Source organism: Papio anubis, chromosome 5, assembly GCF_008728515.1.
Source record: "Papio anubis isolate 15944 chromosome 5, Panubis1.0, whole genome shotgun sequence".
Classification (NCBI taxonomy): domain Eukaryota; kingdom Metazoa; phylum Chordata; class Mammalia; order Primates; family Cercopithecidae; genus Papio; species Papio anubis.
The window spans coordinates 57259033-57274206 of record NC_044980.1 but is presented as its reverse complement, the minus strand read 5'-3'; the positions used below and the strand labels follow the sequence as shown (position 1 = coordinate 57274206).

The 15174-nt window shown below is 35.0% G+C and overlaps 2 protein-coding genes across 6 annotated transcripts in view; both read right to left on the bottom strand.

Annotated features, from left to right (window-relative positions):
• Window positions 1–15174, bottom strand: part of IPO11 (importin 11) — a 228075-nt gene that overhangs the window by 52691 nt on the left and 160210 nt on the right. The window contains exon 28 of one of the 5 annotated variants that reach the window (XM_021939385.2): window positions 5362–6352. The exons of 3 other annotated variants lie outside the window; for them this stretch is intronic. In XM_021939385.2, the coding sequence (XP_021795077.1) occupies window positions 6331–6352 (22 nt within the window). In that variant the 3' untranslated portion in view covers window positions 5362–6330. Of the gene's footprint in view, window positions 1–5361; window positions 6353–7322; window positions 7406–15174 lie in introns of those variants that run through there. One more of the 5 variants, XM_021939386.2, reaches the window with a different exon arrangement.
• LRRC70 (leucine rich repeat containing 70) lies at window positions 5360–13683 on the bottom strand. Its single transcript, XM_003899716.5, has 2 exons — window positions 7870–13683; window positions 5360–7405 (listed from the first exon to the last, which is right to left on the bottom strand). The coding sequence occupies exon 2, from the start codon at window positions 7365–7367 to the stop codon at window positions 5499–5501; it is 1869 nt and encodes a 622-aa protein (XP_003899765.2). The 5' UTR covers window positions 7368–7405; window positions 7870–13683; the 3' UTR covers window positions 5360–5498.

The window sequence follows — 15174 nt, the reverse complement described above, 5'->3', positions numbered from 1 at the left end:
TTGACATGCATTAACACTGGTATGGGGGGATCTGGATAAATTCTACTACTACTTGGAGAATTCCTAAAAACAAAATACACAAAGCAATAGAAAAGATAACAAAAATCTGTCCAATGGTTACTCAAAAGACCCAGAAAGCCATGAGGCAGAGTAGATCAACAAAGTAACCCTGGAACTCCATGTATGAGAAAGTACAGGACGCCACTAACAGTAAAAGGTTTAGGGACAACAAAGAGGTATCCACAGATCCTCTTTCCCCACTACTTAAGTTCTACGTAATGTCCTCACTCTCCCATAATGTCCACCCTTACTCTCCTGACCACTTAGCTTCTAGCTATCAAACACTGGCATCTCTCACTTCCAGAGGACCATGGAACATGTTAGTCTTCTTTACCAGCCTTCCCCTTCTTCCCCTGTGATCTGCTATTCCCTTTTTTGTTTTGAGTTTTGCTCTGTCACCCAGGCTGGAGTGCAGTGGCATAATCACGGCTCACTGCAACCTCCTCCCGCTGGGCTCAAGCAATCCTCACACCTCAGCCTCCTAAGTAGCTAGGACTATGGGCACAGGCCACCACACCCAGATTTATTTTTTATTTTTATTTTTGGTATTTTTGGTAGAGATGAAGTTTCACCATATTGCCCAGACTGGTCTCGAATTCCTGAGCTCAAGTGATCCACCCACCTCAGCCTTCCAAAAGTGCTGGGATCACTGGTATGAACTGCCGTGCCCAGCCTCTCCTATCTCCTGATCACTACTATTGAAGTCTCTGTCCCAACACCACTGAAGCCCTCATCAATAGCTTGACACCAAATATATCTATTTCACTGACAGGAAGAGGTTGAGAGTAAGTTCTCAGTTTTACATCCCAGAAATGAGAGATATGTTTTTAAAATTCCACATTGGAATTATAAATTTAAAAGTCATACACTTTTATAGTTTATAAATAAATACTATTGATTTCTAATATTTGCCATTTGTTATGAGGGGAAAACAAATTACTTTTGTTATGCCCTGAAACTTTAATCACAATTTGTAATACTCAATGGAAAAAATGGATTCTGTTCTTCCTCAAACACAGTCACACTAAATTAGAGTGCTTTAATCAAGAACTTTTAATAAATGGTAGAGATAAGAACCTATAGTAAATGGTAGAGAAATACAGAAATCTTAAGAAAGGTGAGCTTCCTTAGCTATATTAATTTAGAATACCATTTGGTTTTCACTTAGGGCTGCTCAAAATGTGAAACAATGAAATACAGAAATTGTACCCAAGAAAACTATTATGCCTGTAACACTTCAATTATATCTTAAATAAGTTTTTTTACTGCACAACTATCAAACAACAGTGAAATATGAGCTGGCTAATATTTTAAAAGGGAGTAGCTATTTACTCCAGCTCTCTTTTGATTAGTAAAAAAAAGAATTTTTTTTAAAAGGAAATAGCTGACAAAGACCGAAATGAACATTTAATGAATACCACTGTGTAGAACTACAGCTCCATATATAAATCGGTATTAATATAATCGGATTTCCAGTTGAGTCTAAATTAATTAGAAGCTATATTTTCAAAAAGCAAAAATTTGGAGAGATCTTCTGAATTGTCTTCTTTGAATTTAGGAATTTTAAGATAAAAATACTTTGTTATATAAATTTTTCTGAACTTCACATAGCCAGCTGTGTTGCTTGTGAATATCTTTAAGAGGGTATGGTTTAGTACTGTGGTACGGAACTGGGCCATGGAGAAATTTTCAGCTTACCTTATGTATTTCTGCACTGTTTAAATTTTTTCCCAATGAACAAGTACTTTCAGTAATTAAAGAAAAAACATAATTGGATTTGTAGGAGTTGGGAGGATACAACAAAGAAAAAAATTCATTATTAAAAATGTCTCTCGAGGTGAACAAAAATAGCGCTCTTCCATAACAAAACAAATTACTTAGGAAAAATAACATTTATTTAAACATATTCGCATTTACTGCTGAAATTACAATCCCTGAAAAAGCATTCAGCTAAGCAGGGAAAAGCAAACCATTGTTGGAAAACTCTTTGGGGTTGGTGGGGCTTTATTTATGCAATTGCTAATAAATCTTAAAACTACTCTTCAGCTCCTCTCTGATTTTCTCTCAAATATATTAATGCAGTGGTTCTCAATGTATGGTCCCAGACCAACAGCATCAGCACACTTGTTAAACTGAAAACTCACAGGCTCTATTCCAGACCCGCTGAATCAAGAACTCTGGCTTGGATATCCATATGCAGAAGAATGAAACTGGACTCCTATTTCTCACTGTATACAAAAATCAAGTCAAGATGGATTAAAGACTTAAAAATAATATATAAAACTATAAAGCTACTACAACAAAACACAAGGAAAACACTTCTGGACAGTGGTCTAGGCAAAGATTTTATAGCCAAGACCTCAAAAGCACAGGCAATAAAAACAAAAATAGACAACTAGAACTATATTAAGTGAAAAGGCTTCTGGATGGCAAAGGAAACAAGAGTGAACAGAAAATACACTGAATGGGAGAAAACATTTGCAAAATATTCATCTAACAAGACCCTAATATCCAGAATATACAAGGAGGTCAAATAACTCAACAGCAAACAAATAAACAAAAAATCCACAAAATAATCCCATTAAAAAGTGGGCAAAGGAACAGACATTTCTCAAAGGAAGACATACAAATGGCCCAGGGGTATATGAAAAATCTTCAACATCACTAATCACTAATTGCATTTGAAATGAAAATGAAAACCACAATGAGATATCATCTTAGCACGATTAGAATGGCCAGTAATAAAAAGACAAAAAATAACAGATGCTGGTGAAGATGCAGAGAAATGGGATCTCTTATATACTATTGGTGGGAATGTAAATTAGTACAGCCACTATGTAAAATAGCATGGGAATTTCTCAAAAAACTAAAATTGTAACTACCATCTGACCCAGCAATCCCACTACTGGGCATTTATCCAAAGAAAAAGAAATCAGTATGGAGACCTGCACTCCCATGTTTATTACAGCACTATTCACAATAGCAAAGATCAGCAACCAACCTAAGTGCTCATCAATTGACAAATGGATAAAGAAAACTGTGGTACATGTACACAGTGGAATACTATCAGGCCATAAAAAAGAATGAAATATTGTCATTTGCAGCAGCAAAGATAGAACTAGAGGTCATTATGTTAAGTGAAATAAGCCAGGTACAAAAGACAACTGTAACATATTCTTACTCCTATGTGGGAGCTAAAAAAAGCTGATCTCATGGAGGTAGTGAACAGAATGACAGACAGACACCAGAGGCTGGGAAGGTTGTGTGTGTGGGGGGGTGGGGGGGCAGCGAAGAAGATGAAAAGAAGTTGGCTAATGGGTACAAAAATACAGTCAGATAGAAGGAATAAGTTCTAATGTTCAACAGCAAAGTAGAATAGCTATGGTTAACAACAATATATTATATATTTCAAAATAGCTAGAAGAGAGGCCTTGTAATGTTCCCAACACATACAAAAGTTAAACAGTTGAGGTGATAGATACCCCCAACACCCTGAGACTTGATCATTACATATTCTATACATGTAACAACATACCACACATACCACACAAATATGTACAAATATTATCAGTAACAATTTTTTAAAAAAGAAAAAACTCTGGGAGGGGTACAGGAAGGAGTTGGGGTAGCAAACTGTGTTTTTATAAGGCTACCGGGCAATTCTGAGTTTGAGAACCACTGTATTTTGGTAGAATAAACAGTATTGCATTTTATTATAATTATTTTCATTTTACAATATGAACTTGATAATTATCATTTGGTTTAAATACTCCCAGATAACATGTTCCAGGTTAATTTCATAAGGATTGTATTTTTTAGTAATTTAAAAAAACAAATTTTGGGGAAAAGGAAGAAGAGACACAAACATGAAAGATACAATGCTTAAGAAAAAATTTTAAATACATATTTGTGGTTCAGGTCACTATTAATGAACCAATGGGCATGGGCGCTTACTACAATCTCTAATATTCTGCAAAGGGCTACGCAAGTACAAATTCATGCTAATAAAGAAAAACACTACATTACTTCTATGACTTCAATTACCATCTATATTAAAGACTCTTAATCAAGGGCACTAATATCTCCTAGGGACTCTCTCAACTTCTCCAAGGTCTTGTTCTTCCCCACTTACCTATCGCCCAAATGGTTATTGTTACTGTAAAGGGTGTATCATACACTTCCAGTGTACTGGATAGATGAAAGTTTAAGAATTATTGGCCTTTACTGTAAGACCTCACTTCTGAATTTCTGCATGCTATATATTTCCACTTGGAGATCTAATAAGAACCTCAGATTCAATCTGTCTAAAACTGAACTCATTATTTTGCCCCACTCCTTTTCATTCCTTAGCTTAGTGAATACAGCACAAAACTGCCTAAGCCAAAAACCTAACACCTTTGACTCCTCCCTCCCCTGCCACCCCTCAACCAATCACCAAGGCAGTTCATTTTACTTTCAAAGTACCTCCTTTTTGCCAGTATCCTGGCCCAGGCCTCTAGCATCTTTCCCCTGGATTAGTAATTCAGATTCCTACTCAACTAATTCTGGCTCCAGTTTTACTGTTACTTCCAGAAAAAGGCAAATTTCTAAAGGGTAAATCTAATCATTTCACTCTACTGCTTAAAAATCCTTCAATGGCTCTCTGTTGCCCTCAAGATAAAGCATACAACTACAGAGCTTTCATCACCTGATCTTTCAGGCTTTAAATCGCACACCATCATTCACGACACCAGCTGTACTGAATTTTAGTTCCTGAAAAGCAGCATTTTTTCTTCTGTTAACCCCTCTGACACGGTGTTACTCAGCTCTCTTCACTGGGCTAATTTCTAGTTATTCTTCATGATCCAGTTTTGATGTCACTTCCTCCATAAAGCCATCTCTCACCTCCACAAATGTTATACTCAACAGCATCTCTAAGTACAGTACTTATCATCGTATTGTGCAGTAACCACGTATCTCCTCCTCTAAATTTCAAGCTCCACCTAGAATAAGAACCATGTCTTTTTTTTCGTATTACAATCCTAGAACCACAGCAGCAATATAGCATAAAACTGAAAGCATGAGCTCATCAGAGAGGCCCAAACAGTGTTACAAGCTGTGAGGATTTGGGAAAGTTACTTAAACTCTAAGTTTCCTCACCTGTAAAGTATAAATAGTACCACCTTTCAAGACTATTCACAGATTAAATGTGAAATGTGAAATATTTGGCACAGTGCTTGATACACAGAAATGGTAGCTATTATTACTTAATACAGTACATATCAAACAAAATATGTGCTAAATGAATACACTGTTCACAAATTATTAAAAACATTTTAATAATGCTAACCTCATATAATTCATTATATTTCCATGTAAAGTATATAATTCTAAAAGGAGGTTTCAGTTTAAATCATGTCCACGGCACTGAAGTTTCTTATAGACAATATTTAGTCGAGTTATAAAGCAGAATGTTCAAAAAGAATGACCTGTGCCTCATTTTCAGGAACAATTTGTTTATGAATTCTAATCTGCTCCAAGCCAGGACTTTCTAGAGAATTTGGGGAAGTGTTACAAATTGAGGCAGTGACATTATACCTTGCTGACTGATAAAAGCTGTAGTATTCAAGTCTATTTTCCCTTGAGTTTTCTGATGCCTTTAGTTTTTGTTTAAACTGAACAACTTTGTAGATCAAAAAAATGATTAAAACACAAGCTAAGATGAAAAAAGCTAGCAAAATGTCAAAAGCCTCATTCAACTTCTCAACTTCTTGTGTACAAATTAGAGATGTTTTCCCTGACATTGAAGCAGCATCAATCGGTAGAGCACTGTTTTTTTCCAAGTTCAAGGTAACAGAAGTAGTCAGTTGTATTTGTACAGGTAACACTGCTGTAGTCTCTAATGGATTACCAAAGGCATTCTCTTGAAAAAATCTACCAGCAGGTGAAGTAGGAATTTGTTCCCAGAAAGTAATGTTCTCAGTCTCAGTATTTTCCAGAGGATTGCCATTTGTGGTAACTTTATGCCAGGCCATCATTAGCGCAGTAGTCTTGTGACGAATATGAGGAGATTTTACAACAGCCCAAGTTCTGGATACATTTATTGAAGACGTAAAACAATTTGTAATGTTAATATAACGTAATGCTCTGCCACGCATGGATGGGGGATTCTGACAATAGATGTTTAGAGTAATAGCTGAAGATGCTAGCCAGTCTCGAAGGCCCAAAAGTTTGCAGTTACATTCCCAAGGATTAGAATTTGCCTGAAGATGAATCAGTGAAGACAATGGCTTAAGGACCCTTGGATGCAAGTCTGTAAGATTATTAAATGACAGATTAAGGATCTTCAAAGATGCTCCCATATTTTCAAACGTATCATTATCAATGCTAATTATTCTGTTTCTATCTAACTTAAGGTAAACTAAATTCTTTAACAAACTAAATGTGTCAGAATTTAAATTCTCTAAATCATTATGACTTAAGATCAAATGTTTAAGATTATTAATTCCACTAAACCCATCCCTAGTAACATTTCTAATTCTTGAATTTTTCAGGAGGAGGTATTCCAAATTGACAAGTCCTTTAAATGCAAAGGGCTGTATTGCTTCAATAGGATTATGAGACAAAGAAAGTCTTCTAAGACTTTTAAGCACTTCAAAGGCATTAGATGGTACTTTTGTTAAATTATTACTTTCTAAATACAAACAAGCAAGGTTTTCAAGATGCTGAAAGGCTGATTCTGATATCCTCAAAATGTTATTGTTTGATAAGTCAAGTATCCGAAGAGCAACCATACCAACAAAGGTACCACTTCCAAGGACAGTGAGGCGATTCCTTTGTAGATTTAAGTACTGAACTGAAACTAGATCATTAAATACTCCTCTTGGAACAAAAGATACCTGATTAGACTGTAAATATAAATTACGAAGATTTAAAAGTCCCTTAAATATTCCAGGATCTAAGCGTTTTATGAAATTATTATTTAGAAATAGAAAATATAGATGCCTCAATTGAACAAAGGCTTTTGGATATACATACAGAATGTTAGAATTATCCAAATACAATGCTACAAGAGAATGAAGTCCTGTTAATTCACTTTCATTTATATAAGATATATTATTCCCAGTCAGATACAGAAAAACTGTACTTTCAGGAAAATTCTTAGGAATACTCGAAAGGCCTAAGTTACGGCAGTTAATTTGTCTCCCAGTGCAGAGCTGACAAACAGACGAACATCCAAGTATTTCCTTGTGGAGTAATAATAAAAGATAACAGGTAACAACCAGAAACAGTCGTAGGCAAGGCAGAGAAAACTGTAATCCACACATATCCCTGTTCTTGGTTTTTCTGTTCAGATCAGAATTGGCTATAAAAAGAGAAGGTAAAGCTTTAAATCATCAAAACTTCATCACACGAATTTTTTTTTATAATACTATAACTTCTGTATTCTATTTTAATTAGGATCAGCCAATAATACTATCATAAATCATACCATGCTAATAGCATAAAATAATGAGTATGGAATACTTTCTAGAATTATTAACATGATCAGGCCATTAACCCATTACTTGACAAAATAGTTCAGATTAATGAAACATTTGCTAAGTTAACTTAAAAATTACAATTGATTACAACATAGGTGACAAATGATGTAGGAATGAGAATCTTTGAATTTAATATGTCCCTTTAACAACATAAAGTCTAGTATCAAATAACATTATAATTTATGAAAATACAAATTCACTACAGAACAATTAAACTCTAAATTAGTTTCTTACAAAACTATTTTTCATGTCAGCTAAAAGTTCATATTTAAGTAAATAATCTTACCAAGAAAAGGAAATTCGCATTATTAACACTCAGCTGATTCAGTAAAGGTTTTCTTTTTAAATCTGAAGAACGACATTTCTAAACTCCATTTTGTTCTGTGGCATTGCTGACCTCCACCCCACCACTTTTTTTTTTTTTTTTTTTTTTTTAAGTCACCGTTTGCTCAGGAAACACCACTCTTCACATTGGTTCCTTTACAGTCAATGTGTAAAACAGAGGTTGCCATGGATTCAGGAAGCTAAGAGACAGGAAGTAATTTTATCTGTGTTTCAAAAGTATTGCTGAACGGAAATCTCAGGAACTTATTTTTTCAGAATGCAGTTAGAGTTTTCCTAATATACACATCAAAATATCTCCTGTAATGTAAAATAATAGTTTTTAAAGGATACTTGAAAACGTTAGTTATTCAGAACCCAAATATCTATCAACAGACTCTAGCTATCAACAACATAGCTACTGAATGGAAAAGGCTAGTTGAAATAAGATGTATATAGAGTAATAAAATTTTTTGTAAACTTTTTAATGAACAAAATATTTATGTTGTTTTAAATACACATTGAAGACTTCAACTTTATGCTTTATTCCTTTAATAAAAATAGGGGAAAAATTTAGAATGAACATAAATGTTGTTATATTATCCTCCAGTGCTCTTTTCAAAATTTTCAAAATATTTTTGGTTGCAAAAAATACTGAGTACTATTTAATATGTTAAGGTACTAATTGGTAGTAAGGTACTAATTACTAATAAGGCACTAATTGGTAGAGTTGGATTATAAGATGGTAAGAAGCTGCATACCAAATTACTGACATAGGTTATCTTTGCAAGAAAAGTTGGGGAGAGTAAAAGAGGTGATGTTTTGCCCTATATATATCTGTATTAGTTTGAATCTTTTAGAATGAAAATTGAGAATTTTAAAATCTAGTTTTTCAAGAATTTAAAGAATCAGATATAAATTGTTTATATTATATATTGTTCAGTCATTAACTTTCTTTCATTAACTAACTTTAAGTTAGTTGCTTAAGCTTTCTAATTCTGACTTTTATTAATATTACTAACACCCTGATAATATTCCTAAAATATCAAGTTATATAATTGTATACAACTCTCCTTTGTTATTAAAGCAGTTTCATTTCACATCAAGACAACAATTACTTTAGATAATAATATGAATTATGTCCATATTAGATACCTGAAATAATACCTAGCATTATCTTTCTATGACTAAAAATTCAACAATGCATACTGGATAGCAGATCTTTATCAAAATGATTTATGATTCTTATACTTATCCTTTATGGCTGGCTATTGTAATTGCGATCTTATGCATTAAAAATGGAAAACAAAACAACTGACAGAAATGACATGAACCTGAGGTAGGAGCTAGGTTTCTCAGGTCCATTTTGTTTAGTACTTCCAATAACACACAAGTGATATGAGGCTTGTCCCATGGATTTTTCAATTGCATCATACAACTTAAAGAGTTAGGAAAAATTGAGAGAAAGTGTCCTTTGAAATCAAAATAAAATTAAAGAGAAAAAACCCACAAAGTAATATAACCAGAGTATGAATTAATTTTGTTCTCTATGCCAAAAAATACCCAAAGCAGCTACAATACTTATTAGGATGCAAAGGTAAAATTTTTAGGAAACTGTATTAAGGAAAAATGACAAAATAAAATCTCACTTCTCACATTCTAAAAACTGAAGGAAACTAAACTGACTGAAACAAAACGATTAAATATAAATAGTACACTGTAACTCTCAGGTTGAATGCTTAAAAAAAAAAATTCAATCTCCAGCAAAAGAAAGTTTAGTCTTTCTGTTCATTTAGGAGTTGCTGTTCTTAGAGACAACTGATTAACAACGATTCCTCATTATCCTTTTCTGATTACTAATGTTCACTACAACTATTACTGAACACTACGCTCAGCCTCTTAAATTAGCCTTCTATTTCTTTCCAGGAAATTGACTCATTGAGCTGTTTTCCTCTCATTCTTGTTGCTGAAACCTTCTTTTACACTTCCTTTGTCTTCAGATCATCTCATGCTTCTGGTATCAATACACAACTATTCTCTTTTCCATTCAGATTCTGCCCATACTAAAACAAGAATGTATAAATAACAGAGCAATTGTTCCATTAGCATCTTTTAAACAGACATCATCTGTATGTATGCATGTATTCTTTTGAGACACAGTCTTGCCCTGTCGGCTAGGCTAGAGTGCAACAATGTGAACACAACTCACCACAGCATCGACCTCCCAGTCTCAAGTGACCCTCTTCCCTCAGCCTCCTGAGAAGGTAGGATTGCAGGTGCTTGCCACCATGCCTGGCATTTTTCTTATTTTTGTAGAGACGGGGTCTTGCCATTTTGCTCAGGCTGGTCTTGAATTAATAGGCTCAAGTAATCCTCCCACCTTGGCCTCCCAAATTGCTGGGATTATAGGTGTGAGCCACTGTGCCCAGCCTATATGTATTTAGATATATAGCATCTATATATAAACCAATCAAGATTGGTTTACAGATAAAGAATGGCTTATAATAACAGCAGTTACTGATTTTATGGACTTTAAAAGTTACTGATGGACCTAAAATCAAGAGAATGTAAATGTGAAATGGGATTTGCAATTAAAAAATAATCCAGCTCTTTCTGCTATCATGAAGCCTGTCGAGGCCTGCTTGGAACATGACTTCCAAAAGGCAAATATTTCTGGAAGGCTGTCATCCAAAGTCATTTTTGCTGCTATAAGCAGGGTCTCTGAAACCAAAGGGAGCACACAGATCTTCTTAAAACTGAAGGTGTTTATGCCCGAGATGAAACTGAATTCTATTTGGGCAATAAATGTGCTTACGTATACAAAGCAGAGAACACAGTGACTCCTGGCAGCAAACCAAACAAAACCAGAGTATTCTAGAGAAAGGTAACTTGGGCCCAAGGAAACACTGGCATGGTTTTTGCCAAATTCCAAACTGATCCTTCTCCTAAGGCCATTGGACATAGATTTAAACTAATGAAAAGTAAATAAAGTGGACTTGTGGACTTGTGCTCTTAGAAAAAAAAAATTAGCAAACAATTTGAAAATTATTTTGCTCAATGTAGGAGATAAATTTTAATGAGGGGCAGTATATCTCAATATAGACCTCTTATCAGTTGCAGGAAAAAAAAAACATAGTAACTATACACAATGGAGAAATCAGATAACACCTTGATCAGCATTAACATCATCAGTGAGAGACAGATGAGCACCATGTGACTTTGCCTGTGATAGTCCAAGAGGGACACATCATTTATGCAATATTCTAATGGGAGATGCATACATAAATCGAACCATAAGAAAATATCAAACCACAAATGAGGAACATTCTATTCTGTTGGGGGAGTTGGGGAGAGGATGGATGGAAGACAAAAACAGAGAGGCAATTGGAAAGATGGAGAGAGATTATAATGAGTGGATTATTTAAAAATTTTATAAGAGAAAAATAAAAGACTGAGGAAATTACATGACAGAGTAAAAGAGACTACAAAAACACAAGAGCTAAAGCAATAATTGGTCCTAGACTGTAAGTACTGAGAAGTAAAAGACCATGACAAATGCAACTTACACAGAAACGGTTCAGAATATAAAACACCTATCTAGTTATCTGACAGAAAATGTGTATCACACAACAAATTGGGACAAAAGTTAACAATAGGTGATTCTGGGTAAAGGTCATATGGGTGTTCTTTACTGTTCTTGCAGTGTTTTTCTAAGTTTGAAATAATATCCAAATGAAAATATCATGACATTAGCTATGATATTCATGTAAAATTTGTCCATGCACATTACTGCCAAGATATGTCATCATTTCTAAGTTTCTAATGTATGCTTTATAATAAAAACAGAAACAAATATTGTGCTCCTATAACATGGCAAAACTATGAATATCTCTATTTGCTCAATTGTCAACAAGAAATTTTTAACTGCAAATCTATGAGAATAAAAAATAAACTTTATGTACTTTATGCATGAGAAGCATAAAATTTCAACTATGCCTGTGACTACAGGGGTTTAAAAGCAAACTGATGCTTCCTAAGGATGTACTGTCACTGGGACACTTTCAAGGAACATTATTAATCATCCCCTCAGCATGACTTTAGAAGAACATTTTTAACTTCTTGATATCTGTTCTGTTACCCAGTCATTTTGAGAAGCAATATTCTATTTCTATGGACAATGTTAGGTACCATTCTCATTGCCACTATATGATGATCAATTTGTTTGTTGTATATTGGCATAGTTTTACACTGCAAAGCACAGAAAGCAGAACTATTAAACAGAAGGGCTGTTCCAACTTAGAAAAAGCTAGCAGAGATGGATTAGAATTCAAAATATCTCCTCTTTTCCCTGGCTCCACCTGAAACCTTTGGAACACTAATCTCTCCTCTGACCTTATCTACCACCTTCTCGGTTTTGCTGAGAGACTAATCTCAGCAGATTATACTTCAGATCTGAGCTATATTAGAATTTCTCTTTTCTGCAAATTCCTTCCATTTTGATGGTTCTTATTTTATATTTATATTACAATTTCTAGTTTATCATAATACCTAAAATCCCTATAGTTTTAAACACACATACACACACACACACACACACACACACACACACCCCAGAATAAGAGAGGAGGGAGTAATTAGCCTAACAGATTATTTAATAAGGCCATGAGAGAGCTAAGTCTCTTCCAATAACTATATAATAACCTTTGTGAAATTATTTTCTTGCCTCAACAGACAATATTATAAAATGGATGAAGTTACATGAATGAAGACTGTATTGAATATAGAAACTAGCATATGGAGTTAAAAGCACAGATTTGGGAGTCACAGTTTGTATTCTGAGGATAATACTTACATGACAAACAGCTATAGTTAGAAAGAAGTTCTACAATAAAATGGGCTGCCTTAAGGAGCAGGGACTTTTTATTAGCCAAGTATCCAAACAGAAGCTGAATGAACATCCCCATCAGAGATGCTGTAGAAGGAAAGTTTATTACCAGATAAAGATTAACCTAAATAACCCCTAAGGGAACTCTCAATGTTAAGCCACCAGTGCTGAAGACCACCCAATACGGCTGTGAGATATATATATAACTACTGCAGGGGCATCAAGGCTCCACACAATACTATCTATGTCAGGCATGAGACTAGTCAAATTGACAACCGTGTGAAAAATAATTCCAGAATCACGCCTGTTTTGGTAATTGGAATATGGTTAACTGCTTCTTGGCATCCAAACTGCTATCCTTTTCACAGCTGGCCTTTCAAGCATCTTATAGCTTGGATTTGACAGACCCTCTACCATTTAATCTCCATTATTTTGACCTGCTAAAGAAGCATCAGCAGCTCTTTCTCACTCCAATAACCAATGCTCATAATTCATTGATCTGCTCACAGATCAAACATATTTCTACTATGTAGTATAATACAGCTACTCAGTAATTCAGAAAAATTCCCTATAGAAAATCTAACTCACAACTTTAAAAAGGAGTACACAGAAAGGTTAATGAAGCAGAGAAATTAGGATAAACAGAATATAGGATTAACTCCTTTTGCTACTGCTGGATCAGATCTATTTATTGATAGAGTGCTTCTATGACCCAGAGTGTGTTCTCAACATTTTTCAAGTATTATCTCTTTTTAATTCTCACAGGAGCCCTATAAGGTAGGGTACTCTGATTACCCTCATACAATGGATAAAAAAAAATGAGACACAGAGAAATTAAGAGTAAAGCTTTAAAGTAGCCAGGCGTGGTGGCAGGCACCTGTAGTCCCAGCTACTCGGGAGGCTGAGGCAGGAGAATGGCGTGAACCATGAGGTGGGAGTTTGTAATGAGCGAGAGATGGGTGCCACTGCACACACTCAGCCTGAAAGCGACAGTGCGAGACTCAGTCTCAATAAATAAATAATGAAGATAGATAGATAGATAGATAAATAAATAGATAGATAGGTAGATAGATAGATAGATAGATAGATAGATAGATAGATAGATAGATAGATGGATAGATAGTAAAGCTTTATACCCCCAGAAGATCCTACCACATTTCCATATATAAAATTTTGTTCTTATGTAATGTACGATAGGAGTTTTTCTTAACAAATGGAACTTGAGAAAATGAAACTTAAAAAATGAACAATGTGCAGTGATCAAACTTCATAACTATGAAAGAACATGAAAGGCCTGACACAGTGGCTCACACCTGCAATCCCAGCATATTGGGAGGCCCAGGCAGGCGGACTGCTTGAGTGCAGGCGTTCAAGACCAGCCTGAGCAACATGGCGAAACCCCATCTCTACTAAAAACACAAAAAACTAGCCGGTGTGGTAGTGCAATCCTGTAGTCCCAGCTACTTGGGAGGCTGAGGTGGAAGAATCACTTAAGCTCAGGAGGTCAAGGCTGAAGTGAGCCGAGATCATGCCATTGCACTCCAGCCTGGGCAACCAGAGTAAGACCCTGCCTCAAAGCCTAAAAAAAATAAACAAATAAACAAAAATATATATACATAATTACTGTGTACTATAAAATCAAGATATTATAGTTTAAAGATACTGTGTCCTGTGAATAAGCTAGAATTTTAGAGTTGTAAACACCAAATAATACTTCCAATGTATTTTCTATGTCATCTCTTCCGGATAAGTATCTATAACGCAGTGGAGAATCTCAATACATAGTTTCTTAATAAATGCACTGGATTTCTAGATAGAGGACAGAAAGAATGATTTGTTGTCCCTTTTATGAACAACTTAAATAAAAACGAGATATGTGGTTTTAAGTGGTTGGAAGAAGTACCTTACTTTAATAATGAAATATCTAGGAATATGATCTCATTTTCTAATCAGTCTAACAAAAATGACTCAGAAATAGTAAAACCAGATTGTGGAATAGAAAAATTAGACAAAACAGTACTTGAGTACTCAATAGCCTGAGGTACTCAATACCTCAAACAGTACTTGAGATACTCAACAGTCTGGCAGAGTCTGGCACAGTAGACATTAAGAGTAAGATAGACTGGATTTGAATTTCAGTTTGGTACTTGACTTTGGGTGGGTAATTAGCCTTTATTAGTCTTGATTACATATTTAAAAGGTTTAATAAGGCTGGGCGCAGTGGCTCATATCTATAATCCCAGCACTTTGGGAGGCTGAGGTGGGTGGATCACCTGAGGTCAGGAGTTGAAGACCAGCCTGGCCAACATGGTGAAACCCTATCTCTACTAAAAATACAAAAATGAGCTGGGAGTGGTGGTGTGTGCCTGTGATCCCAGCTACTGG

What these genes read in the sequence shown, in the direction of transcription:
- LRRC70 (XM_003899716.5), bottom strand. Translation starts at nt 7,367, where the DNA reads ATGTGTGGATTACAGTTTTCTCTGCCTTGCCTACGACTGTTTCTGGTT.